Source organism: Grus americana, chromosome 1, assembly GCF_028858705.1.
Source record: "Grus americana isolate bGruAme1 chromosome 1, bGruAme1.mat, whole genome shotgun sequence".
Taxonomy (NCBI): Eukaryota; Metazoa; Chordata; class Aves; order Gruiformes; family Gruidae; genus Grus; species Grus americana.
In genome coordinates, this window is record NC_072852.1 from 158,594,662 (window position 1) to 158,619,627 (window position 24,966).

Genomic DNA, 24,966 nt, shown 5'->3' on the forward strand with positions numbered 1-24,966 from the left:
TAAAAAGACCACGTCTTTAAAAAAGGTACAGCACTCATTCCAACAGGAGCGTATCTGCCTTTTTCTTTCTAATAACAGCTACTGACCTAGCTCGGGACCTGTGAAATGCAACGTTGACGGTATCAACTTAATACAGTTAATATCTTAATACTAGGTCCCAAGAATAAATTAAAAGTGTGTCTTTTAACTACCAAATTTCAGAGGAAAGAAAACGGTGAGCATTCGAATGAGCAGCCAAGCGTTTCCTGCACTTGGTGTGACTAGTAGAGACACGCAGTGGCCAACGTGTGCAACACACGGCCGCAGTGACAGGGAAGGATCATTTTTTCCTTTGGTGCTCTTCAAGAAAGCATTACCTGAATTCAAAAGCTGTTCATCCTAAGATGCAAATGCCTATAAATTGAGTTAATATGCATTGGCACCCCCTTCTCCGTCCTTATTTCTATTGCCAACCTTCAGTTGTTCATTAATTAGCTGGGAGTTGTCTTCTAGCTTTATAACTTTCAAAGTTCCTTTTAAATTTTTCTACCCTCTAGTTGGAAAAGATTCTGTAGAAAGAAATTCAAGAAGGGAGGGCAAAAGAGCAGCAAAGTGGTAAATGCATATAAACCACAAATTCTTGAAACGTGTAAGGCTTACATATTTGGTTTATCTTCAACACCTGTAATGCCCACCTGTTTTAAAACAAACAACTGCAAGATTTCCTGATGAAAGTGTGATTTTCAAGTTTGCACTCTCTATTTCAGTAGATATAATGTCTCCTATGGTTACGCCGTGCACTAAAGAGGACAGGAAAGCTGTTGTTTCCTCAAGGCTGTAAGTTCCCCGCACTCTCGGTGACTCAGGGCAGGGGAGGGTACCCAGAGTTTACCAGCCAGATGCTCAGCGGGGCAAGGCAGACTTGACCTATTCCTGGCAGCAGGAGCTTCGTGAAGTTTTCCCTGCGTTTGGGCTACCGCCAAACGGCCACACACGCTATTTATGCGCTAGTTTGCCCACGGTAAGTTGCTCGTTTGGGTCAGCACTGCAGACCTTTGAGGTGAACCCAAGGAACCCTTAATCTGCAAAAACAGAACACGAGGTTGAGGAAGCCGAGATTTTATTTCTGAAGGTTGGGACGCTTGGGACTTCAAAGCCTAAGAGTGTTTTCATTTTGTACTGCAAACGTGGAAGAGTTTAGTGTAACATAGTAAGTTCTTTCAGCGCTGCTTGGTAATGTTACTCTAAATAGCCTGCAACCTGACTGGTCGGAGCGGAGAGTTATTCCTTCCAGGTGCATGCCTGTATAAAAACCTCTGGAGCATGCATCCACCCACAGGAAACTTCCAGCGCCCGCCGTCACAGCAGGTACCCACGCAGCTGTCCAGCTAACCTCGTGCTCTGCGAGCTAACAACGGAAATGCATTTGTCTGAATTCTTGTATTTCAGGTCAGCCGTGTTAGCCAACTAAATCCAGCTTACCTAACCCCTACTACTTCGCGAGGAGTGACTATCGCTGCCGGTTCTCAGTATTTGGATGCATTTACCTTGTGGTTTAATATAGTGATGTTCCTAGCACTGACATTTCCTTTCTTTTCCTAGCATTTATATTCATCTCTTTATAATACTTTATTTAGTGCATGAGAGCATGAGAAAACCGCATGAGCTGTGTGAAACACGGATGTTTGCGTACGGCACGAGCATACGGCTAAGCCCTGTCTCGCAAAGAACACACTGCGACTGCATTTCCCACGTGCGCACACGGAGCTGGCTTTTCCCCAGATGATCCAGGCTAAACCAGACTGTGCTGTGTAACTTTGCGCAGAGGTGAGAGAAACACATTTCGGCGCAGTTAGTGTTCACAGCTGAGGACCCAGTCACACGGTACTGCTCACTAACCTACTTTTATTTTAATTTTTTGCCATGTAGCTAGATTTGAGAAGCTCATTCCAAGCAATGGATTTGGGAAGTTAAGAGGCATAAAGTTTATTCTTTCAAGCGATGAACTGTCACCTTAAGGTTTATCATCTTATAATTTGTCCTTCAGCGTTTAATTGCCTTGTTAATTTTATGTGGCACTGTCAAATAGATATAATTTTGTGAATTATTCTTTCTTCCTTAGGTTCTGAAGAAATCAAATGTGATTTTGTAAGTTGTTTTGTTCACAACAGTTTAAGACTATTAATGAAGTCAATACGGGTTTAAAAACTTTGGAAAGCACAGAATTTTATGATGATTTCCCTTCAGGATCATTTTGCAAAGAAATCAGCTGCTAACATTCAGAAAGAGCCAACATTTTATAAGGGAACAGATTTTGGTTGCAATATTATTATATTAAATTAAAATGCTTTGAGATATACCATTCTCAGTGAAATATGTATTAGAAAAATGTCAAAATAGTAAGAAATGGCAGTAGTTACAATTCTAGAAGCAACCTGACCATACTACACATATTACATAGGGCATGTAATAATGCAAGCATCACCTACTGCTTACTCAATACTCACTTTTGTCTGTAGTCTTCAGGTACAGTTTGTCATTTAAAATGATAAAGCGGTGTATCATTAAGGCCAAGACGCTAATAGACTTGAATTCTTGAAATTGTAAGACTAAGTTTATCCTGTAATTTGCAGCTAAAAAAAAGCCTTACTTTTTACTCCAGTTTATGAAATAGATAATTAATAGTTATGGCAGTAGGCTATATTAAAAAAAAAAAACCCAAAACCAAAACAAAAACCCTCCAAACCAACACCACCTTTCTATTTTGCAAAAGCTACACCTATGAAAAGATATTATAGCATCTAGAAGTCCCAGACATAAACCAGAGCCCAGTGTGTTAGGTGACATACAAATGCAGAGTGCATAATCTTTATCCCCCCCAATTTATCATCACAGAACTCAGGCAGCTGATGGACTTAAGGACCACACCAGTCTCACCACAGTACCAGTGTAACCACTGGGCATCTTCTACACATCCTGATCATTTTAAGAAGGGATTTAATAAAAACAACAAAGCATCTTTGTAAATATTTAAGCAGACTCCTCTTTTAGAGGAACTCAAAGGACAAAGCACAAGAAAGCATAGCAATTTTTATTTTGAAAATTTAATGTAACATGTCTAATTTAATTTAAAATTCAGTCTGTACTGAATGAGTGATAATAGGGTGTATGTATATGCATATATCATGATCAGAGATACAATCGTATTCACTGCAAGTACTTGACAGTGGATCAACAAATAGATATTTACTAAGATTGTTTCCCAGGTATTTTATGGTATGCACTGCTTTGCACAGCCAACTGAAATTTTGGTCTGTTGCAGTAAGAACTTATCTAAGCAAAGAAAAAAATACAGAAGGATCACTTTCTACCCAAACGGACAAGTTAAACAGTTTACTTGTTAAACAAGGTTTTCTAGTTTTTTATACATAAGGTACTGGGCAATGCAAAGTTTCCCCCTGCTTTGTAATTTCAGGATTGGCCTTTCACTTAAATAGTACAGATTTCATGCTACAAGAGCCTTACCAAATGAAAAAAACCCAACAAAATAAAATCCAAACCAAACCCAAACTTTGAAAATGTAGCGCCTTCCATGTTTAAACATGGAACATTCAGAAGACTGGGTTTTCAGCTAGGTATTTTCTGGCTGTAGCCATCACCAGTTCTGACACTCTCTTCATTACACACCTTGCCAATTAAACAAGTCTTACTACATTTTTCCCAGAGATTTCCTAAAACATTAAAACACGACTAGATTATATTCTAGCTCGAGATATGAAAAAGAGGCACTGCCGAAAACTGGTAATATACTTTTGATTACATCAGATTGCAAAGAAACCACTGCTGTTTTAAGGAGGCACACTTTCAAATGTGAAATGTGAACATGGATGCATTTGCTCATATGTCAGGTAATGCTGTAACTGCAGTATTATCTTCAGTCTCTTACCTACCATCATATCTCAAATTATACACAAAAGGTGCATAGCCAGAACTTGTTACCAGCTAGATGGAGGCCCTCTGAGGAAAATAAAAATAAAAAGAAAAAAATCTGCAGACATCAATTTACTTTAAAGCACTCTTTGCTGAAACAGTACAAAATCACTGCTACGACCGAACAAGTGCAGTGCTAGAGGAGTTAGGATACAAATCCTGTCCTTTTGAATAAACAGAGTAGCAATAAGAAATATATCAGGTATCAGTACAACTGCAATGGTGTCAGTATCATGTGTGCAAATAAACCACCCACACAAGTCAGCAGTCACTCTGCTCCTTAAAAAACTACCTGCAGGCATTGCTGAACCTCCCGGCCACTGCCAAACCTCTCCCCCTTCTGGCCAGGATATCTAGAACAGCTGCCTGCAGTATGCTGCAACCCAAATCACACACCATGTCATCTGCAGCGCGTGCAGCTGGAGAGAGCCAACACATACACATTCTCAAAAGTGAACAGAAAAAGGCCAATTATGGATAAAAACGTGGCAAACTCCAAACATCGTTATGCGTGGGAAGGGTGAATTTGTACGGCCTCTGGCCAGAGCAAGTTATGAACGATTTTTTTTTCCTCTTTATACATGTATACGTATGTTTGTGTGTATATACACATACACATGGGTGCTATCACTGAAGAAGACTCTAGTGAAGCGAAAAGTTTCACTGGCATAGTTCTCCCCAGGCAAATTTAATCTAGTCCCATGCCTACTCTTACTGCTTGTTAGGTGGCATCAAGCAACTCCTTCTGACGTTGGGTGCTGGCTGCCCTGTACGCTGCAGATAGTCATTTGCAACACCGTTCGCCAAACAAGCTTACTGATCCAAACTGCTCACTGCAATTACTTTCTGACCGCAATCTGCATACTCTGCAGTTCTCTACGTTTCAAGGTAATTCAATGAGCTGTTCTGCAAGAGAAGGCAGGGAACAGAAGGCAACTGTATAGAAGGAGACAAAATCAAGAGCACTGGCTGCAGCAAATTAACCAGTTTTATTGCAGGAATGCCAAGTCCCAAGTTTTTTGAGAAATGGAGACAGTTCATCTTTCTCAGCTGTTGCTACAACTGATTGGAGTACCATGCAAGTAGCTGACCTTTCATACTGATTAGTAGCAGCCATTTAGTGACATAATGCTAAGATTTTGCATACGTGACAAAATAAACATGATAAAATAATATAGATAAACATGATAAAAACTCTGATAGTATTACTGCATTACCAGAAAGTGCTCACTGCAGTTTCCAGAGGAGTGGGAATGTCACCTCTCATCGTGGCTTCCCGTCCCTTCAACGTGTCATTGAAAAACCCAAAACCAACGCCCACCCAAACTACTCAGTCTTCTTCCAATCATATCTCGTGCAAAGAGAGCACCCTCAAGCTTTTTCATTATTTTCCCTCCATTTCAGCTCTTTTGCCATGATCTCTGCACAGCAGCCACCACTCCCCAGCAAAATACAAAGAGTAATGGACCACCAAACTGAGGAAGAAGAAACCTGTGAAGACCAGTCTGACACTGAAAACTGCCACTGCAGCTCCAAGCGTGCATCATCAACGGCAGAATCTAACCCAGGTTTAATCCAATTTAATACTGCAATTACCACGGCATGCTACCACTTCATACTTTCACTTTTCTCAGTCTTCAAGTAGTAGATGTTACCGTGCCACTTTTCCTTTTGATCTCTATTTTCTCCCCACCATTTCATCTTATATTTGTATTTATTATCCGATCAAATCTACAGAAAGGACTATCTCCATAACTAAGATGTATGTTCAAAAAGGTCTCTGGATTTTATTTAGACAGCTAAGAGTTATTTCTCAATTACAGTCAGAGATATAATATGCATTAATTGGGCTGGCACTGTTGAAGCTGTCATGTGACAAATTTCAACAGGCCTAACTGCTCAAACACCTACCAAGGACTTCAGACAGGCATCAATTAAAATCCATGCAAGCCAGAGCAAATTTTTTCTTTGCAGTTAAAAGATAATTTTATCTCTGCATATCCTGCTAAGAGGCTTCCAACAACAGCACAGACATTCAGAACAGTGTCCTTGTTTTCAGTGAGATCAGATGGAGCAGTTCAGCAGAGCTCTTCTGAAAGATCTCACCTACAAGCCTACTGGCTATGACTTGACATGCTAGCACAACTGTAGTACTGAGACTCGCTGAACAGTGCCATATGTGTCAACATAAAGAGTTCTTGCAACCCTCCTTTTGTGGGAGCATGGTTAAAAAAAGTAACCACTAAAAAAACCCGCTAGGTTTTCTTCAGCGTAAAAGGTAAATCCTAAATCCTTCTTTTGTAAAAAGAATTTAAGTGCTCTAGATCTGTTGGCCCCACAAATGAAAACTACAGCACAAACCCCTACATGGCATACTTTGGCACAGCATGAATTATGGTGTACCCCAAAATACAAGCTGACTTGGTCCTGAAAGTCTTCCAGCTGTTATTAGCAGAGTTTTATATTTGAATTAGTAGATTTTTCTAAAAGGCTCGTCTCTATCTATAAATTGCCCCCACATGAACTCAGAACAGCAGGAAATGACCACTGCTCCTTTCTCTACCTGGCCAGCCAGACCATCCATGTCTGGACAGCAACCAGTCTTGAGGCCAATGGCCAGACAGCTTTTCCAATCCACATGCCTACGGACTATTTTCACAACATACTTTTTAACCTTTAACAAGTTGCCTATAAACACCTGCATATAAAAATACAAATTGTGTCTTTTATCTCACAGATTCACCAGAAATTCTTAAAATACTACAGAACTGGGTTCCTAGAGTTTCCCCCTACTTTGATAAAGAGCACTACACGTATGTAGGCCACCAGATTGTCATTCAGGAGTCCATAGAACACTTCGGAGCCGTGGTGTGGCCGGGGGTAAGTGACATGGCACCCAGAAAGCTGACGACAACAGAAGAGTAAGCCATGACAGCGGCACAGAGATATTAAGGAAGCTTTCTTGCATGACACTTTTGACAGGGAAGGTTTCCTTCCCTGTGCAGAACAAAGTTGTGAAGTACTTCAGCAGAAAGCTCTGCCTTACGCCAATTTGCCAGTTCACACCAAAAAAACCGTGGCACAAGTATTTGTAAATTGGATGCAGAAATTGAAAAAAATTAAGAAAGGGAACTCAGGAAGAAGCGTTCAGCTTCTTCCATGTTCCCAGTCAGTCACTGTTGGGAAGCAAACAGTCAGCAGTACCAAAAAGAGGATTGAAAAAGAAAATTGTGAGAGATGAAGTAAAGGAGTTTAAAACAATTAAATATGCTCCTTTTAAAGAATAGGCTGGAACAATTCCATTGCAGTATGGAAAACCATACTTGCAAACAGTTTTTCAGTCTTTCCTTCCCCTGCTTTTAGAAACAGAATTTAGTGTGGACTGAGAAAACTGCCTTTGAGGGAAGACAGGGTCAACTGATAAAGACATGAAAATTAGGATTTCAAAATTTTTCGGATTCACATTTATTGAAAAAGCTCACAGAAAATGGCAGACAATTTCAAAACAATAGAGAAAAAGAAAGCGTATAGGTGGGTGAAGCAGTGTCTTATTTTGAAGTGTCAGATCATCAGTTCTCACATTAATCAGGTGTCAGAATGCAGATGGTAAAACTTTCCAAGAAAATCGAGAGGTTGCACAAATTGGACTGGTGATTCATTAGCTGTCAGCTTTCCCACAGCAGGTAGCCAGCATTGCATTATGAAAAGCACAAGAGTTAAAACAGTAACAGTAACACAACTCTAAAGAAGAGAAGCAAAAGGAGAAGTTAGTTTCTTTGGCATTGGTTTATGTTGTTTATAAACAGCCAACTTACATTCTATTGATGAGATCTTTACAAAGGTCTGAGAAGCAATACTTACATACAGTGTAGATTTTTTTTGTATTTTTTTTAAAGTTTATACTATTATCAATAGACAAGTGTTGAGTTGGTAGAAAACAAATGTTTAATATTTTTTTTTGCAAAGGAAATAAACAAAAATCAGTTTTAAAAAAAAATCTCTGCTGAAGCCTGAATCTACTTTATGATGGTGATACTAAATCACAACATTTATGATAATAAACCAGAACATTACATTTTACATACTCTTAAACCTTGTTTGCTGTTCTGACTGTATGGTTCACATCTAAACACTGCCTATCTTGAGCTGTCAGAGGACTCACAGTGCCCAGAAGTGTGTAGCAAATCCATAAACCTAAAACTAAAAATAAGCTGTTTAATTTTTTTTTAATATATAAAAAACAGGACACATGATAATTCTTTCCATATTACATTTTTATGTTACAGCCTTCAGTATTTTTCATTGTATAAACCACTCCCCTTCCCCCACCCCTCCCCATATAAAAACATCTAATGAATTCTTGTGCAACTTACCTGTTACCCTCTTATGGATATGTGTTAACTGTTTTAGGCACTGGCTTTATCTCAATATCTGGAATCAAATCAAGAACAATTCAACCTCAAAGACAAGAAAGTTTTGGAAATTGGTGCTGGAACAGGCTTGGTTTCCATCGTGGCCTGTATCTTAGGTTAGTAAATTCATATTTCCTTTTAAATTTCTTGTGAAAGATGATCTAGATCTGCCATTGTCACTTTAAGGCAATGAAGCAGCAGTTGAAGTAAACTTTGTTTGTCACGGCTTTTTTTTAAAAAATGACAATTGTTGTAAAATACCGTTTTGTTACTAAAGTAACTACCCTAATTATTGGTGAGGGGGAAGCTGCGGAAGTTATGTAGATAGAATTTTATATATAAACGTTCAACTACATACCTATGAACTGAAAGAAATTAACGTTTTCTTTAGGAGCTTATGTTACAGCTACTGATTTGCCTGAAGTTCTTGACAATCTCTCATACAATATTTCAAGAAATACACAGAACATGAATAGGCACAAACCTGAAGTGAGAAAACTGGTATGGGGAGAAGACCTCAATGAAGACTTCCCTGTATCAACTTACCATTATGATTTCATACTGGCAACTGATGTTGTATACCATCATACAGCTTTGGACCCCCTGCTAGAAACAATGGTGTATTTTTGTAAGCCAGGAACAGTATTGCTATGGGCAAACAAATTCAGATTCAGCACAGACTATGAATTTTTGGAAAAAGTTTGCAACATATTTAACACAACCATTCTAGCAGAATTTCCAGAATCAAATATCAAGCTGCTTAAAGCCACAGCAAGAGAGAATTAAAGAGAAAATTATTACTAATTGTGATTTAATGGCAGCACCTTACGGTTTGGAATGTTTTGCAGCATTACGGTGCACATTCTGTGCATTTGTGTTTGCAAAGTTGCAGTTGTATGTGAGTTTTGCACTACAAGTTACGAAAAAACTGGTAAGACAAATGATACAGCAATTTGTCTCTGGGTGATGCATGTGACCTGTTCAAACAGACCAACTTCTCTCCACTGAAGGAACAATGTTAATAGCAATAGTTAGTAAAAAGGCTTTAGCAGAAAGCATTGATCTTCTGGGCTGCACTGAACTTGTGTTGTTTGTAAGGTGTTCTCTTTCATCAAGTTTCATTTATGTACTCTTTTAGAAACCAATACAATTTTCAGCTTCATTATTTGTTTTTATTAATTATAAAATAATCTTTTAAAGTATCAGAGTGCACATGGTGTTTTTTGATCTTCAATTTTGCACATTTATTCTGCTGTGTTTTACATTTTTAACATTATTAAACATATATGTATAGCTTTACAATACCTGATCAAGATTTAACTGTCTGGCACGTTTATACATGTATCAGTCTGTCCTGATACTCAACTTCACACGGATTTTTGAGTTTGCCTGAAATCACTCCAAAACAAAGATTTACAAGAGCACCTATGCATCAGCAATTCTGAGTTACACATTGTAACAGTTTGAGAGGTTGAATTTTTCTTAAAAAAATTAAATGTAAACTCTTGCAAAACAATACAGGTAATGATGTTCTGTTACTTCAGTCTAATAAATAAGATTTTAGCTACTCTTGAAGTAGCTTTAAGGCCTTCATACAATTGAAATGAAGATAAAACATGTTAAAATTCAGTTTACTGTAAAAAATACAGAGCTTTTACAGGTTTGCAGTTAAAAATAACAGTTAAGAACCTAACATGCATGCAGTAAGCCTCTCCAGCCTAATTCCAAATCCTTGGTGTTGGCAGTTCTGGCACATCCATTGCCAGCAATGGGATGCACAATAAGGAAACTCTCCGATGACAGGAGTTTGGTTAACAGGTATTAAGCTGTACCCAGGTGCCTTTACTGATAAATACACACAATTTAATAATCAGCATTCAGTAATGAAAACATGCGTTCCAATAAAAAGTCAAACTTATCTTTTCATATCCTGCCCCATAAAAAATCATTTGAAGTTTACAATTGTTGGTTTTCTAGAATACACAATAATCAGGTGGATACATGACAGGAAGCCAATTTTCAGTAAAAGTTGCACAATGAGTCCATCCAAGCAACTTCATTAGCTGGAGAAAAAAAAATGCAAACATTAAAAAAAAAAGAAGCTCTACAGTCTTATTCTTTTTTAAATCTAAATCCTTCCAACAAACACTGCATCGATATCAACATGTTACTAAAGATGTCTATTATCAGAAAGATAATAGATTGGAGAACTGGTGATCTTTGAATTACTTAGTCCTGAAAGGGGAAAAAGAAAACCATTCTACATGATCTACACTCTTTCGAATCAATGAGCAAAAATTTTGTCCTAGGAGTTGCAGTAATTCCCACTAATTCTCCATCTATATTCTACTAGCAATATTTGTGATTAATAATAGTAACGGTAACAGTGGTTAAACAGAAACATAATGGAATTTGAAATATGCAGATGATATTTGGCTGAGTTATGCCCCAGAGTAAGTTCTGGAAAGTAAATCTGCTAAATATGACACTTACTCACAAACTAGCTATTTTACAAAAAGAAAGAAGTCACTATTCAAAATGGAGGCCAAGCCACACAAAAGCCTGGATAAAGTTAAAAAGCTTAAGCTTAGTGAGTTCTATAATGTAAAAGGTTTCAAAAATTTAAAGACTTACATCTTTCTTTTTAAAGCTTACTCAGAGTGAACATAGCCCATTACTTTACCAAATACACCTTACCTGAATGCAGTTTTTCAAGTTGTCCTTCGTTGGCTTCTCTTCTGCAAGTTTTGTGGCAAACTTGAGACCTCTCCCATACATTTTATTTACCAATGCGTGCTTATAGGCAAAAGTCAAAACCTACAATGTGAAAACAAAAACAAATTAGGTATTTAAATATTTTAATCTCACATGGCTTAGTAAATAATAGCAGATTCTGTTCGGGTAGCAGAAGTGATTTAAACAAAGTAAACCATTTACACAAGATAACTTGCATTTTTCTTTGCAGTAAAACAGAAGATTCACAGTAGTAGTAATAAACATGAACTTCCTAGAGACTATTTCTAACTTCATGAACACATTTGACTTCAGAACATCTTATGTAACACAGATGTCACTATGCTAATTTTTTACTCATCAGATTTCTAATTTCTTTGGATTTTCATTCTCTAGAGGCAACTGTATGGTATAAAAAACAAATTAAAAAAATAAATCAAGAACCACGCAGGTATATCTTTGACCCACAGGAACAAAGATTCAATTGAGAGTTTTGATTTCTAGGAAGTCACACACTTGCTGCAGAAACAAGTATGAACATACGTATTGAATGATATATAGATATATACACACACACACACAGAAATGCACATAATTATAAACAAGCAATGAAGACAGGTAAGCATGAAGACAAGCCTCAGGTTTTGGGTCAGCTCCTCACTATTGGCAATTTATTAATAAGAGATTACAAAAAAGCTTCCTCTTGATAATACTAATTCTAAAGAGACACCTGACAATACTTGTCAATGCTGTAAATAACATGCACATTCAAGGCCAAGTTGGATGGGGCTTTGGACAACCTGGTCCAGTGAAGGGTGTCCCTGCCCATGGCAGGGGGGTTGGAATTAGATGATTCTTAAGGTCCCTTCCAACCCAAAGCATTCTGTGATTCTATGAAATGAATGTGTCTTCTTAAGAACTAATGTAAAATAAATCAGGTTCTTAACACCCAAACACTGACAGAATTCAGGGTGTTGCAAGATAGTTCATACCATTTCACCAGTTAAAGCACTTAGTGCAATCAAGATGTCGTTTCATAGATTCCCTTTAGAACACTCATAGTAAATAACTTTTTTTTATTTTTATGGAAGAATGACATAGCAAAGTTAGTGAATATGGTGGTGTTTCTGTTGTTGGCAAAGTGTATAAAATCTCATATTTGAGTTTGCTGTTCATTTCCCCTCATTCATTACAATATTTTTCCTTTCCTCTGACTCTTCCAACAAAAGTTACATTTTCCCAATGTCCACTTAAAATATCCCATTAAGAACAGCTAACAAAAACACTTCAAGGATGTTCAGAAATAAATATTTTGTATTACAGCAAAAAAATTTCAAATATTTGTTAAGAACATAAACATTAAGGAATCAGAGATCTCAATACTGCATGGACTGAAAAACCTGCCTAATTTTAGCAGCCTGAACACTTCCATTGGATGTTAATCTCACACACAAGTCTTTGTGGTATCAATACTTAAAACATTGAGCTAAAAAAAAAAAAAAGAAATAACAAGCTTAATTATCAAGCAAGTAAAGGTGTAATTTTGAAGCTCTAAAGTATATGCCAAGCACTCAGAGTTGCTCATCCTTCTTCTGTCTTCAAGTATTTATTTTGTTGTGTTGAAATACTCACTTAAGCTGTTGTAGCTTAAAACACACACATATGCAACAATGAGCATACAGCACCATTCACATATAGATTTTCCAAGTATTGCTATTGGAAAAATACTTTGCATGCTGCATTCTCAATCCAATTATTTTGGATATTTTCCTAAAGCAAAACACATTAGCAAACACTGCTGAATAACTGCTCAGTGGATCCATTAGCAGATTTAGTTGATTAAACTAAATTTAAAAAACAAAAATTTCCCTTCAGTAAAAGATGATAGAACCACAAAACAAAAACAAAACCAAAACAAAAATCAAATTAAAAATGCATTGGAGCTCCCAGCAAATATAACATATTGGAGGCTAACCAGAAATAATGTCACTGCTCTATTAAGAAAGTTCTTACCTGACCCTGTAAGTTTTGAATGGTTATTGAACATCAGTGATAAAGGCAGGAGGAAAGCCACTTGACAGCATTTCTTTCGTAACAGGGCTTCCTAGAGTTTTTGTGGCAAGAAAACAAAGCATTTTACGAAACACCCTTGCTCTGGCCAAATAAAAGTTTGGGTATTTCTAAATGAGAAAAAAGTTCTCTGCTGGACTGAAAGGTTGAAAACAATGCTCCAAGAGTTCTTGATAAAAGACAGTAATTTCTTAGTGCTTTGAAAAAAACCCCAATCAACTGTACACAAGTAAAACTACTAAAAGTTCATTAGCACTTCAGAAGTTAAGAATAATGCATGAGATGCTTTAAAATCAGAACAGGTTTACAAACAAAAATGTTAGATAAGAAATAATACTTTGTAACTTGTACACATATTGGTCAAATTAAGTCTTATAATATTGCAAGCTTTATAAGATTACAGATGTGAAGATGATGATTCCTTGATATGTGTAAATAAAATGTAAACTGGAGTGCTGTTAAGATGCAACAGAAAACAGCTGCTATCCGAACATACAACAACAGCAAATAGACTAATTGCCAAAAGGCAATGTGTACTTCCAGGATGCTGGGGGGAGAAATCATTTTTAGATACTTCATTCCCCAAGCTAATGGCTTGTAATACTAAGTGTGCTAAGAGCCAGACCCATGGAAGTGGTTGGGTGTCCCTCTCCTAATTAGCTGCCTAACTTGCCATTGGCTACATAAAGATGCATATTTAGGGCAGTAAAATGCTGAAACGATCTCTCCAAAGACATTTACAGGGCTAAGTAGTTAAAAGCCTGAAAACACACTTAAAAGAACACTTTTGAATCCAGCAACACTAAATTACCCATAAAAACATTTCTAGTATCTTAATACTGTTACCTATCAAAAGGAAAACAGATTTTTATAATCAATTGCTTCATTATTTAAACAGTTGATTAAAATGTACCTACATTTACAATTAAAATACTAGGTTAAGCTATATAATCTATAGATAACACTCCAACTACTTGTAAGAACACTGAAGTTGTATTTTTATAATTACTAGCAAATGATTTTCAGGTTCATACACATCTATGGTAATAAACTACGGTTTCTTAGCTACGTTTGTTAACTCATTTCTGCTCTATCAACTGGCCTATTACAAATAAAAGCAAAGTTCGTATATAAAAAAATTGACTCATTGTCTTTTCAAGAGAGGGAGGGGAATAAAGGGAATCATGTATCCAGCAAGAAGTTTTTGCCAGTGACTGAATGTGATCTGCTGGAAGAGACAGCTGCATCTGACAGTGCAGACAGTAATATGAAAAACAACCCAGGCTAAAGATGTTTAAAGACAAGATGGAAAGGTCTGGGCCTTTTATTTGTTCTTAAACGTATTTTTAAACATGACTTTTTGCTTACCCCCAACAGCTAATTTAAAGGCTGAGGGGCATTAAATTCTACAGATGAGTCACTCCCAGTAAGAAACAGGCACCATCCTACTACTCTCCTGTAGCAGTTTCATTTCAAACTGGGGATTTTGGCCTACAAATTTTAAATCTATGTTCTAGGTAAAAGAAAAATTGGGCAACTTTTATTCCATTACTAAAAAACCTAAAGCACTGTCACAAATGTGTTAGCATAGTCAAACAAATACTTGCTGCATAGAGCTGTCTCAACCAGAGTTTATTTGAAACACTTGTGTACACAGGAGACATAAATATTTTCTCTCATCTAGAAAAACCAGAGACAAGTGATCTAACTAGAATAGCTGAAAATGTGAAGAAATGCACTTACTATCGAACGTCAGCACCAGCTTCCCTATATACTTGCTGCATTATGGGGACAAGCACAATACTTCAATGGAAAGCAGGCAATTCAAAGGAACTAATGCCTTGTGGCGAACACAGGAGCTACAATTGCAGAAGAGAGGTGACAAGTGATAGCACTTGGTTTACTAGAGGGTTAGCAGAAATGCACAGAAAAGTTATGATGTTCCTGATTCAACTTAAACAACACAGAAGAAAACATGGTCTCTGTTTTCAAAAATTTACTTTGCCTTTTAATTAATGACATCTGGATGAACTTTGACTTATAGGAAGTTTAGAAGTAAAAAACACTTAGAGCAATGTTTCTATCTAAAGCCATATATATACTTGAACAAACAGTGCAGTATTCAAGTGCCTTATTTCCATTCTTTCTCACTCGGTTCTTCCATTTTTTGAGTGCCAATGCCACAAAGCCATGTTCATGTACAGGAAGAGCTCCACATTTTTGTTTCCAACATAGTGCTTTAGAATAAGCTGGCTGCCTCTTGAGGACTCTCATTTGAATAACATTTGCACAGGGTCTATCCCTGATCCTACTCTACCCTTCCTCCTTCCAAACCTCTTCTATTCCCTAAAAGGCAAACAAGTCATGTAAGGTTAGGTGATAGAGCCAAGTCACAAGTTCATTTTATCAGTCCGGTCTAAGTCACTCCAGAGTAGCATCACAGAAAGGCCATTAAAGTCGTAATTTCTTGTTTTCTACCAAGATGAATTTTGCCACGCACAAGTCAGCCGGACTGAAGAACATCATCAATGCTTTTGCCCTTTCCCTAGTAAAAATACTTTTTTCTTAGCCAGAATCTGTTTTGAAGCCTTAAGCACTACTTTACAAAATTAAGTTTACAACATTGGTCCTAAACTCCCCATTTCTAAGGAAGCAAGTGACGTGAACACTATGGTTCCCCTTAAATGGTCAAAACTCCAAATTTTCCTCTAACACTCTGTAAAATAAAATTATTTGCACTAAGTTATTCAATTTCTTTTTACAATAGCAAAATATTCCAGAAGTACAACAGCATATTGCATGCAACACTGAGGTGGAGATTTATACAACTGTTTCTTCCAAGTAGACAGAAGAAGCTGCAAAGGAGGAAGACCAAAGGCCACTGCAAATATTTAAAACATTTTATTCATCCATCTCTAGGGCAGAAGGCACTTACTTTTATTCAAAGAGGAAGCTGAGTTTTAAGCACAATTCTACTTACAAAACTTGTCAGCCATGATAAATAAAAAGGAATGAATACTGATCAGATGGCTTGAACATAAGATGCAGTTTGGCAGAGGTGGGCAGAATGAAGGAACTGTAAAGTATTAAGTTAATTTTTGAAGAAAAGTTACAGCCCATGACACACGTGTACAGCTATTCTCTCAGTTTACAACAGAGTAGGAATATAACTAATTTTTTTCTTATGCTTTTGTGTCCAGCCATATCATAATTATGTACTCTTAGTCATTAATAGTGACCCTTAAAAAAAGCTAAATAAACCATAATTGGATCCTCACCATATGTTGCATGGCAAGGTTTTGGTAGCAGAAGGGCTACAGGGGTGGCTTCTACGAGAAGCTGCTAGAAGCTTCCCCAGTGTCTGATAGAGCCAGTGCCAGCCGGCTCCAAGATTGACCCACTGCTGGCCAAGGCCAAGCCCATCAGTGATGGTGGTAGAACCTCTGGGATAACATAGTTAAAAAGGGGAAAAAAACAACCTGCACAACATCAAGAACAAATCGCAGCCAGAGAGAAGAGTGAGAATATATGAGAGGAACAACTCTGCAGACACCAAAGTCAGTGAGGAAGGAGGGGGAGGAGGTGCTCCAGGCACTGCAGCAGAGATTCCCCTGAAGCCCGTGGTGAAGACCATGGTGAGGCAGGCTGTCCCCCTGCAGCCCATGGAGGTCCACAGTGGAGCAGATATCCACCTGCAGCCCATGGAGGACCCATGCCAGAGGAGGTAGATGCCCCTGAAGGAGGCTATGACCCCATGGGAAGCCTGTGCTGGAGCAAGCTCCTGGCAGGACCTGTGGCCCCGTGGAGAGAGAAGCACACGCTGCAGCAGGTTTGCTGGCAGGACTTGTAACCCCATGGAAGGGGCCCATGCTGGAGCAGTTGGTGAAGAACTGCAGCCCGTGGGAAGGACTCACGTTGGAGAAGTTGGTGGAGGACTGTCTCCCGTGAGAGAGACCTCACACTGGAGCAGGGGAAGAGTGTGAGGGGTCCTCCCCCTGAGGAGAAAGGAGCAGCAGAGACAACATGTGATCAACTGACTACAACCCCCGCTCCTCTACCCCTGTGCTGCTGGCAGGAAGGAGGTAGAGAAATCGGGAGTGAAGTTGAGCCCAGGAAGAAGGGAGGGGTGGGGGGAGGTGTTTTAAGATTTGATTTTATTTCTCATTATCCTACTCTGATTTGATTGGTAATAAATTAAATTAATTCCCACGAGTCAAGTCTGTTTTGCCCATGACAGTAACTGATGAATGATCTCCATGTCCTTATCTCAACTGACGAGCCTCTCGTTATATTTTCTCTCCCCTGTCCAGCTGAAGAGGGGAGTCATAGAGCAGCTTTGGTGAGCATCTGGCCTCCAGCCAGGGTCAACCCACCACATATGTTTATAATTTTGAATGACCAAAGACCATTCCATCATTGGCTGGAAACTGTAGCATTAACAACTGAAACAGCTGGTCTGAACAGTGTAATTGCTAACTACAGCCAGTTCTTAAGAAAACTACCAGATGAATGTGACACTATTAGTAAAGGAAATGAAAGAATATGAACAGCAGCAAGCATGAAACTTCTATGAAGTAATAAAGGAAAAAGGAAAAACAAAAAAGATTTTTCTCAATTGCAAATAACTCCCTTTGCCCTAGTCCTTTTCTCCAAATCTGTTATCAGGGAAAATCATTAGTGCCCTACTATCTCCTTTCAAAGCAAAATTCTCAATCCCATCAAGGCCCAAGTGACATTATGCTCACTCCTCATCCCTTTCAAAGTGTTTCCAGAAAAAGAAAACCTCAAAGTATAAAAGTAAAAAATTAAAAGTCTCAGTTCCAATAATCATATGAAAGCTTTAAGTAGCAGCATGTATTTCTTTCCCTTCCAACTTTTTTTTTTTACCTTATGTCCTGGTTTTGGCAAGGATAGAGTTAATTTTCTTCCTAGCAGCTGGTATAGTGCTGTGTTTTGGATTTAGGATGAGAATAATGTTGGTAACACACTGATGTTTTAGTTGTCGCCAAGCAGTCAAGGACTTTTTACAGCTTCTACTACTGCCCTGCCAATGAGAAGGCGGGGGGGTGCCCAAGAAGCTGGGAGGGGGCACAGCCAGGGCAGCTGACCCCGAATGATCAAAGGGATATTCCATAACATATGACATCATGTTCCAGATATAACTGGGGGTTGGCCAGGAGGCGGGGCAGCTCAGGGTTTTGTGGAGTATCGACTTCAGGTGCTAAGAAATTGTGCTGCTCATCACTTGCTTTGTATATTCTATTGTTATTATTCTCTCCCTTTTCTGTCCTATTAAACTGTCTTTATCTCACACCAGACGTTTTCTCACTTTTACCTTTCCAATTCTCTTCCCAATTCCACTGTAGGGGACTGAGCAAGTGACTGTGTAAGGCTCACAACAGTCAATCAGTTTAGATTTCAATTTGACTAGTAAAACCAAGAGGGAAAAGCAGACAAACATACTGCATAAACAGGATGGAAGTCATTTCCATATGAAATGCTACAAAAATCAAAAAGGTTTTGTTGAACTTTCAGTACCAATTTAACCATACAGAAGCATCAATTTTCAGAGCAAAACCTGAATATGCACTTAGACAAATCCATGGTTAAGACAATCAAAGAGACTGGTTCAATCCCTAACCTGTGCAATTCAAATCAGTTACTCATTCCAGGTCCAGAGCACACAGATCAAGAGTGCCAGGAATTAATATCTGTCTTGAAAAGACCCATAACAGAGTGATAAACTCCCAACAAGATGTCTATACTGGCAATTTTTCCACTGAAATTATTCCCATCAGCTTTAAAAAAAAAATCAAAAGATGGAAGTAAACCAGGGGTCACTATACTGGAACACAGTACTTACTGTATTTACAAATAGACAGCAAGAAAATCAGAAGCCAGACAATACGATTAAAGTACAAAATCTGCTACCACAGGATATTATAATCAGTTAAAGATTAGAAGAGGAATGCTGAAGAGATATAGGTGTACTAGAATATATACATGAAAAGAAGTGAGGGTAAGCACCATCAATCTTCTTGTTCAGGCTGCCAGCTAAAGCACAAGTTCCTATTGGGAAGATTATTTACTGTCAAGGAAATTAAGCTTTTTTTTTTTTTAAATTTCAAAGTTTTTCTTTTGTAACTATCTGAAGTGCTTTGGCAATTTAACTGAATTATAAACAAATACATTCGTCACTTCATCTTATACTAAAACACAGTCATGTGCAAGAGTTAAGTACCTCAACTAATTAATACTCAACAACTTAACAGTTAGACAAAGTCATACACTCTATAAATTAAAAGCTACATAACCACCTACAGTGGATTTTTTTTTCTTCTGGAATACCTGTCTTGAATGAAGCAGACAAAAACTTAATCTCAGGATTAGGAACCTTGAAGTGACAGGGAAATGTGTGCTAATAAATATATAAGTGTAATTATTTCTAAGGATTTCTTCCTTTATCTCTACAGACATTACTGACAGCAAAGCAAAATTTCTCTTGTCCATATTGTAGAAGAGGCTACAGAATGCAGGACTGCACAAAGTAGGGATGCTACAGACTTCTGTGTGTGTACAGCTAGAACAGTGCAGGGGTTAATCAAAAATATTCCCTGAAAGGTACAGAAAGAAGCAATTCAATAAAGCAAGCAGCTTTTTCATGGAAATCTGGTACTGTTCTATATTCTTCCCTTAACCTCTACATTCACATGCACAGAGATGGGCTTACCATGGATTAGACAGGCTTGGCAAAACCTCTGTGGGAAAAGGTCATTAAGGAAGCACAACATATGGGGACAGCATGAAAAAAGTAGAAGGGAGGAATGTATGAGGCTGTGCACACAAAGGCAGTGCATAATTCCAGGAAAAACCATCAAAAAACCCAACATGCAAGACAAAAATCTGCTCTGCTCTTACCTTGCTGTCAAAAAGATCAGTCCATTTTGTTGTTTCCCAGAATGTCTCTGTCAAAGCTTCTGAAAAGGTCTCATGATCCTCATCTTTGCATTCTGCATCACTGGAAGCAGCCCCTTCTTGGGCCTGCAGATGAAGAAGTTGGTCAGCCAGTGCACTTCCTTTTCGACAAAGTGCATCCACTAAAGTAGTCTTCTGTTTTTCCATTTCACTAGAAAAAAAAAAACAAACCAGCATGAAAAATATTAAGGACTTTTTGCAGATACCTCATTAAGAACAGAATCAGTGCCGTACTGAATTTAAACTAAGAAGTTTATAACAGTTAGTACACACAAAATGAAAATAGCACAAAGATAACTTTAAAAGCTTGGCTATTTACTGTAATTTAAACCAAATGTAAAAAATTACCTAGAGACATTATGCATTAAACAAGCTCAATCATTCTTCTAAGACCTCAAAGACATTTCAGACTTAAGACAAGAGCAACTCAGGATTCTAAAACTGAATAAGCCAGCATCTAGAAATACAGCTTTGTAGTTCTTGGAATTACAAACAGAGAGTCAAATCCACGACTAACATAAGCAGATACAATTCTGCTGACTTCAAAGGAACTGCACCCATTTAAAGCACCACTGAATTTGGTGTTCAATTTCAGATGTTAGATTCAACCATATGACCTAATAGGTCAACTTACCAAGAAATGTTTAGAACTAAGTTTATTACACCATAGCTTTGCTTTTATATCAGCAATTCTAGAATTATACACAAATATTCAGGATAGCTAGACAGACAGACAAATTTTATAATTGAAATCTGGTATTTTATCCAAAATAATCAACAAATATACATGTCCCATTTTAAGGGCCTAATCTTCAGAACTGCTGCTCTAGTTGTGACTAAAACAGCACCATGCCACACACTGTGAAATCCACCAGTTGTTCTCCAGACTCGGGAGTCACCTTCAAAATACTGTCTTCCTAAGGATATATACTAGTAATTCAGAGGAACAATCTAAAACTAAAGAAAAAAAAAAGGGCCTCAAAAATACTCTGAAGCACAAGTATGGTCACCACGCTTTTCACAAAAGAAATCTTTTGCACACAGTTACTACTTAGACTGCTGTCAATTTTGTCTTCAAATACAGATCCAAAAGGTTGCAAAGTATTATGAAAAGGCAGGTAGCATTCAAAACACATGCCTCTATATCGATATTCCAGTGGTGCATATGATCTGAGATTAAGCTTGATACAAAAACTTAACACTCCATTTTTCTGAAGCATTTGAATCCTGAAAGCTCCCTTGTTTATTTTATTTAATATTTCAAATTAAAAACTTGCAGGTTTCAGTGTGCCTGCATTCTGGAGATATAATAAGAGAACATAATTTTTCAGTCAAGTTTGAAATTACTCGTGCCCCAAAAAGTAACACAACTTATTCAAAAAGGTTATAGTCATTCCAAGTCTTATAAGCAGAGACAAAGTACATAGATTACAGAAATAGGATGCAAGAAAATTATTTACTGGGTAGGTACTTTTTTATAGTAGTTGCATCAGGCCTGGGATCAGTCTTCATGGCAAAATATACCGCTAATGCTGTCTGATCAATATGAGAGATTACAGTATTTGCAGCTTCAACAATTTCATCAAGTCTTTTCATTCGTTCCTAAAAGAAGAATAAAAAAAAAGGTGTTTAGCACTATGAAATCACACTACTGGACTGTTGATTCTACTAACCCTAGGATAATTGCAAAGGTATGCAGAAATAACGTTAGATAATTCAACATGTCCTTTTCTCCACTTTTTGATTCAAGAAAACTGGTAAGAAGTCTGCATTTATCAAGATTTCTCACATATGTAGTCCATTTCACTGAAAACAAACTGTAAAATGATGTGGGCATATGCAAAATGCAGAGCTTACAGAAAGAAGAACACCTTTCAGTACAAATTAATCCTCTTAAATAATGGTAGCAGTTATTCATTTCAGAAATAAGTATAAATTCAGAATCAAATAAACAGAAAAATATTCAAGTTGCTGACATACACAAAGCTGTTTATCTTAAAGATAAATAAAAAAAAGCAGACATATGTAAGCTTTTCTGATTATGGTTCTCATATTTGAGGACAGTAACAGATGGTGGATTTAGCTGTGTCATTTCAAGGGGTTACCGTCCTCAGCCACCTGAGCAATTTTGCTAGAAGAAATTACGAATCCAGTAGAGGAGCAGAATGGGATGTGTACTTGTCTCATTAACCACCAATTAGAATAATACTGTTGTAGCCTAAACCAGTAAGGAAACTTAGAATGTGTTTCACTTAACAAGGAGTAAGTGATAAGCAAACACACTATAAGTAGGCATACTTTCTTTCATTCTGCTGTGGGATTAAGTAAATCAGTGCCAGTTGGGGAGGCAGCTGGCAATCTAATTAGGAATTTCTGCTTTATAGAACTGAGTACAGCTATGGCAGTCACTTCAAGACCAAACATGTACAAAGAAAGATTTGGTTCTTTAGGCGACATGATGTATTAAGACCAATCAAGTTTAGAAAGTGTTAAATAACCTTTTCAGAATCCAGCTGATGAAGTCTTGCAACATACAACGGAAGATGATTAGGAAATGCTTCTTTCAACTCATTATACATGTCAGTGGTATCCAGTCTAGAAGAGAGGAGGACATAGCATGAAAGTACAGATTCTGGACATTTTTTTGTACAGCTGCTTCAAGCTTGTGTAGTCATGACAGCAGACATACTTGGTCATCCATTGTATTTTCAGATCTCTTAAAGCTTCAGCAAATTCTTCTTTTACATCTTTTTCTTTTTCCTGTTCTCTTTCTTTCTCTTTGCTGCCATTTTTACTCTTTGATGGTGATGGTATCAGATGATAGTGAACAGTAAGGACATCCTGGAGGTGGGAAGAGAGACACATACTGAGAAGGATATAGTACATTTTTCTTCTGATGCTATTATATGAAAAGCTAGATCATAGCAAGCCACTACTCTGAGCTACGCATACATAGATTAAGGATTCTGAGAGCAAAAGTATTAGTCATTAAGAATTCAGGAACTGCTTTAAGTTTTTATTTTAAGCAATGAAAGGATGTAAATATTAAAACAACACACTGGGTGTAAGACAAGAAAGCCTAAAATTTTTTTTATTCATATAATTTTACACAGTACTAGTTAGGGAATCAGAAGGGTGGAGGTTTTTTGTTTGCTTATAAAAAAGCAAATAACCTTGTTAAAAGGCAAAGGAAAAGATCAGTTAGAGGTCCTATCCTACAAATCCAGCAATAAACAAATGAATAAAGACGACCAAATTCTAAAAAATACCACAGTAGCAAAACCATGAATTATGCCATAGGATACACAAGTTTATTGCTCCTGAAACAATATTTCTTCCATGTGCCTACTGAATTAGCCGATGCATCCAGTGTCAACTGTTTTCTAGTTTGCTACTACAGACTTTTCCAGTTTCACCTGTATCTGCGCTCAAACTAAGTAGACAAAACAAGATTTTTTTTAAACCCTATCATAGAAACATCACTACAGTTTCAGTTCATGCTACATTAGACAACAATTACCATGAGAAAATCAGCTACAGCTATTTAAAAGGAAAATCCTAACTGATGTTAGGCTGTGCTCTGAGGTTCGTTTCCTGAGATGATTTACATATAAATTTGCAAATAAGCCAGCATAAGATTTCAGTCATTGCTTCTAAAACATTATAATTACTGGGGGAAGCTGTTTTTTGTTTTTGGTTTTAATGTTACAATTTTTAAAAAACCCTCTTCCCAAACAGTGAGGGGACGTCACATTATTTCACATATAGGATATTTCGCAGAGAAGATCACTTAAGTTTAAATCCTCTAAATACCATTACTCCGTTGCAACATTGTGCAAAGTATTGTGTTGCGCGCTTAATTGCTGTGGCAATTTAATTATTCATACCAATTATTCCAAAATACATTTGTGGGAGTAAGTTTTCCATAAACCAGGTCAGTGTTGCATAATGAAATGTTGTGCAGAAGATGGACTTATTTCAGGTTACTTAAATAGTGACTAAAAAGGTGACCGTTAGAAACGGCTAAGCATAACCTAAAAATAATGGACTTCAACACTACACTTCTGAAACCATTCAAGAACATTGATGTAGAACAGTCTTATTTGAACTGATAGTTCAAACAGACCAGCAACTTGCTACGGGTTACTGAAAACAATACTGGTAAGAGAAAGTGACATTAATATTCCCTTAAAACTTAATATGTTATCACAGATGAACCACAAAATTAACACTGTTTTTTAAAACCTAGTTTAGATCACTAATCTCCATTAAAGTGTAGCTTTCACAGGAACTATTCTGCACACATGCATTTCAAGTATGAAGTGCATAACCAGGCAGTACATTTAAGTAAGGCTTCAGTAAGACCTAGGTGAGAGCATGACAAAACAGGCCATGGAAGCAAGCACATGTAGTGGAGGATACAGAAGTCAGGAACATGGTATGGGGCTGGCAAAGGTAATTAGAACAGTAGAAAGCAACAAAGTACTTCATTAAAGCAAACCAAACGTTTTAAGATGCCTCAGAAGTTAGTTCAGTACTAAAATCTGAATCAGTAGTTCACAGCGTTCTTTTTTAAAATGCATCCTCTATTGAGACTAATACTTTCCTAAGAAACCTGTCTTTCTAGAAATATTCTTCTAATATTTCAGGATTTCCTTCTTGAAAGTCCTCTTTGATCTTACTTGGTAACATATATTTGGAGTTATGTATCTACATGGCCTTGGCACTCTCAAGCCTTGTCTATATGAGAAGACTCTACTACTCCGGTTTACGTTTCAAACCAAGAGTAATTAGATTAACAAATTCC

At 37.4% G+C, this 24,966-nt stretch overlaps 2 protein-coding genes across 5 annotated transcripts in view; one reads left to right on the top strand and one right to left on the bottom strand.

Moving 5' to 3' along the window:
- Positions 1-4,831: 4,831 nt before the first annotated feature.
- Positions 4,832-9,167, top strand: METTL21C (methyltransferase 21C, AARS1 lysine). The gene is given in 6 exon segments (XM_054838692.1): positions 4,832-5,275; positions 5,277-5,300; positions 5,302-5,537; positions 6,707-6,849; positions 8,380-8,497; positions 8,773-9,167. Coding segments are annotated over 6 exon segments (1,038 nt in total). The 5' UTR covers positions 4,832-5,153.
- A 364-nt stretch (positions 9,168-9,531) lies between these two features.
- TPP2 (tripeptidyl peptidase 2) overlaps positions 9,532-24,966 on the bottom strand; it is a 55,736-nt gene continuing 40,301 nt past the window's right edge. For 2 of the 4 annotated variants that reach the window (XM_054838672.1, XM_054838662.1), the window contains 6 exons: positions 22,849-23,000; positions 22,658-22,754; positions 21,631-21,761; positions 20,103-20,310; positions 11,079-11,198; positions 9,532-10,444 (listed from right to left, as the gene is read on the bottom strand). In XM_054838672.1, coding sequence (XP_054694647.1) covers positions 10,355-10,444; positions 11,079-11,198; positions 20,103-20,310; positions 21,631-21,761; positions 22,658-22,754; positions 22,849-23,000 — 798 coding nt within the window. In that variant the 3' untranslated portion in view covers positions 9,532-10,354. Of the gene's footprint in view, positions 10,445-11,078; positions 11,199-13,127; positions 13,219-20,102; positions 20,311-21,619; positions 21,762-22,657; positions 22,755-22,848; positions 23,001-24,966 lie in introns of those variants that run through there. The other 2 variants (XR_008578851.1, XM_054838681.1) reach the window with 2 other exon arrangements.